A 2,419-nucleotide genomic window follows, 5' to 3' on the forward strand; every position below is an offset into this window, starting at 1 on the left:
TGTAATTTATTATTTTTTATTATTAGTTATTTATTAATATTTAAAAATATGAGTTAAAAGTATATTATTAAATTACTAGATTAAAAAAATTAAATTAATCGATAAAAATAATGACAAAACAATAAATTTTAATAGCTTTTTAGCATTTTTTTTAAATGACCTTAATAAAGAAGTATTTCATGGCATAACAATAATCAAAGTTATATCGACACGGTTTAGCTTGATCCAAATTTATTAACAAAAATATCTGAGAGAGAATTGATACGGATAAATTCTATTAATTTGGAGGTGATTATGAAGCAATAATTAAAAGAGCACGATGAGAAACAAATAAAGTCACGTTTTTCTATTTTTTGGTCTACCCTCTCAAAACACACACACAAAAAACAAGAGAAATTAAAACACAAGTTTGACAAGGGGTGACACTTACCATAACAAAGTCGTAGAAAAGGTCCACAACCACAAGCGTCTCACCCTCCTTCCATTTGTCACCTTAGTGACCACACTCTCATGCTGTCAAATTACTCTTAAAACATTTCTCTCTCATCCACAAAACAATCCAACCCATGACTCCAACTATAAACTAGGACTACTTACCCTTAATTTTCACCGTACAACCCCACAACAACTATCACTACAAGAACAAATTAACTCCACCCCTATTCCTTTCATTCATTCTTAACCCACTTTCCCCCCTTCAATCCTATCTGTCTCTTTCTCTTCTTCTCCTCTTCTCTCTCTTCTTTCTTTTTTTTTCTTTTTTTTTTTTTATTTTTTTTATGGCTTTGATTGTGGATCAACAATCAAACTTCAAACACTTCTGTAAAATTTGCAAAAAAGGATTTGGTTGTGGAAGAGCTCTGGGAGGACACATGAGGGCTCATGGAATAGGAGATGAATCAGGTCACATGGATGATGATGACCCAGCAAGTGATTGGGAAGATAGGCTTGGTGGAAATGTTCCACCAAGCAACAAGCGCATGTATGCTCTTAGAACAAACCCTAATAGGTTAAAGAGTTGTAGGGTGTGTGAAAATTGTGGCAAGGAGTTTTTGTCTTGGAAATCCTTTCTTGAGCACGGTAAATGCACCTCCGAGGACGCAGAGTCCCTCGTATCCTCTCCAGGGTCCGATGCTGCTGATGATGGCATCGAACCTACCAGGAGAGGATGCGGGTGGTCCAAAAGAAAGAGGTCGTTAAGAGCAAAAGTGGGTAGCTTCAATTACAATTGCCCCTCAAGCGAAGAGGAAGACCTAGCGAATTGCTTAATGATGTTGTCCAATGCGATTGTGGACCCTCTGACGTCAGCCGCGGCCGAGCCAGAAGAGTCTTGCGCCTCGGCGAGCAGAGAGGAGGAGCAAAGAAGAAACCCTATGAACTTTGTTGCACCATTCTCTTCTTATAAAGTTCCAAACAACGATAACAACAATAACAATAACAACAAGGCCAAAGGTGTTGCTAAGGGTTTGTTTGAATGCAAAGCGTGCAAGAAGGTTTTCAACTCGCACCAGGCGTTGGGTGGCCACAGAGCTAGCCACAAGAAGGTTAAGGGCTGCTTTGCGGCGAGGCTGGACAATCTGGACGACAGCCTCGCCGACGATGACGTCATGACACACGAAGAATTCTTCCCTACAAAATCAAACTCAACATTCCAATTTGATCAAAACCCTCACCATAACTCAGCCACATTGGCCTCATCATCAAAGAGGAAATCAAAGGTTCATGAATGCTCCATTTGCCATAGAAGCTTCTCCTCAGGACAAGCATTGGGAGGCCACAAAAGGTGCCATTGGATCACATCAAATGCACCGGACACTTCCACATTGGCTAGGTTTCAACAATTTCAGGAACATTTGGATCAAATACCAAAGTTTGATGGATCTTCTGAGCCTCTTGATCTCAAACTTGACCTCAACCTTCCTGCACCAACCAATGATCTTTCTAGAAGGAATAACAATGTTAATGTTTCCACAGAAATCTTCTTGCAGCCATGGGTAGGAGGAGCAGGAGGAGGAACCGCCACAAAGGAAAACAATACAAACATGAAAGATGATAGCAACAATAATAACAACAATAGCCAGAGTCAAATTAGTCACCAGCACCCCACCAACCATAACCAAATTGATCATAATGAAAATGTTGGTGTTGATGGGGACAAGAATAATAGTAACCCCAACAACAACAACAACAATAACAATGATTTGATGCAAAGTGTGGATAATGAAGCTGATAGTAAGATCAAGCTAGCAAAACTTAGTGAGCTAAAGGATATGAACATTGGTGGCACTTCTTCACCATGGTTGCAGGTTGGAATTGGTTCAACAACTACTGATGTTGGCACCGATCAGTAATACATACTTTTTTTTTCTTTTTTGGTGGGGATAAATCATATAAATACATATATATATATACTTGCTGA

At 39.1% G+C, this 2,419-nt stretch overlaps 1 protein-coding gene across 1 annotated transcript; it reads left to right on the plus strand.

The window, feature by feature from the left end:
- LOC107627773 (putative uncharacterized protein DDB_G0277255) lies at positions 346–2,394 on the plus strand. Its single transcript, XM_021116270.1, has one exon. It carries the CDS (start codon positions 780–782, stop codon positions 2,349–2,351), a length of 1,572 nt encoding a protein of 523 aa, XP_020971929.1. The 5' UTR covers positions 346–779; the 3' UTR covers positions 2,352–2,394.

Source organism: Arachis ipaensis, chromosome B02, assembly GCF_000816755.2.
Source record: "Arachis ipaensis cultivar K30076 chromosome B02, Araip1.1, whole genome shotgun sequence".
Classification (NCBI taxonomy): Eukaryota; Viridiplantae; Streptophyta; class Magnoliopsida; order Fabales; family Fabaceae; genus Arachis; species Arachis ipaensis.

Coding starts and splice junctions, on each gene's coding strand:
- LOC107627773 (XM_021116270.1), top strand. CDS start 780: ATGGCTTTGATTGTGGATCAACAATCAAACTTCAAACACTTCTGTAAA.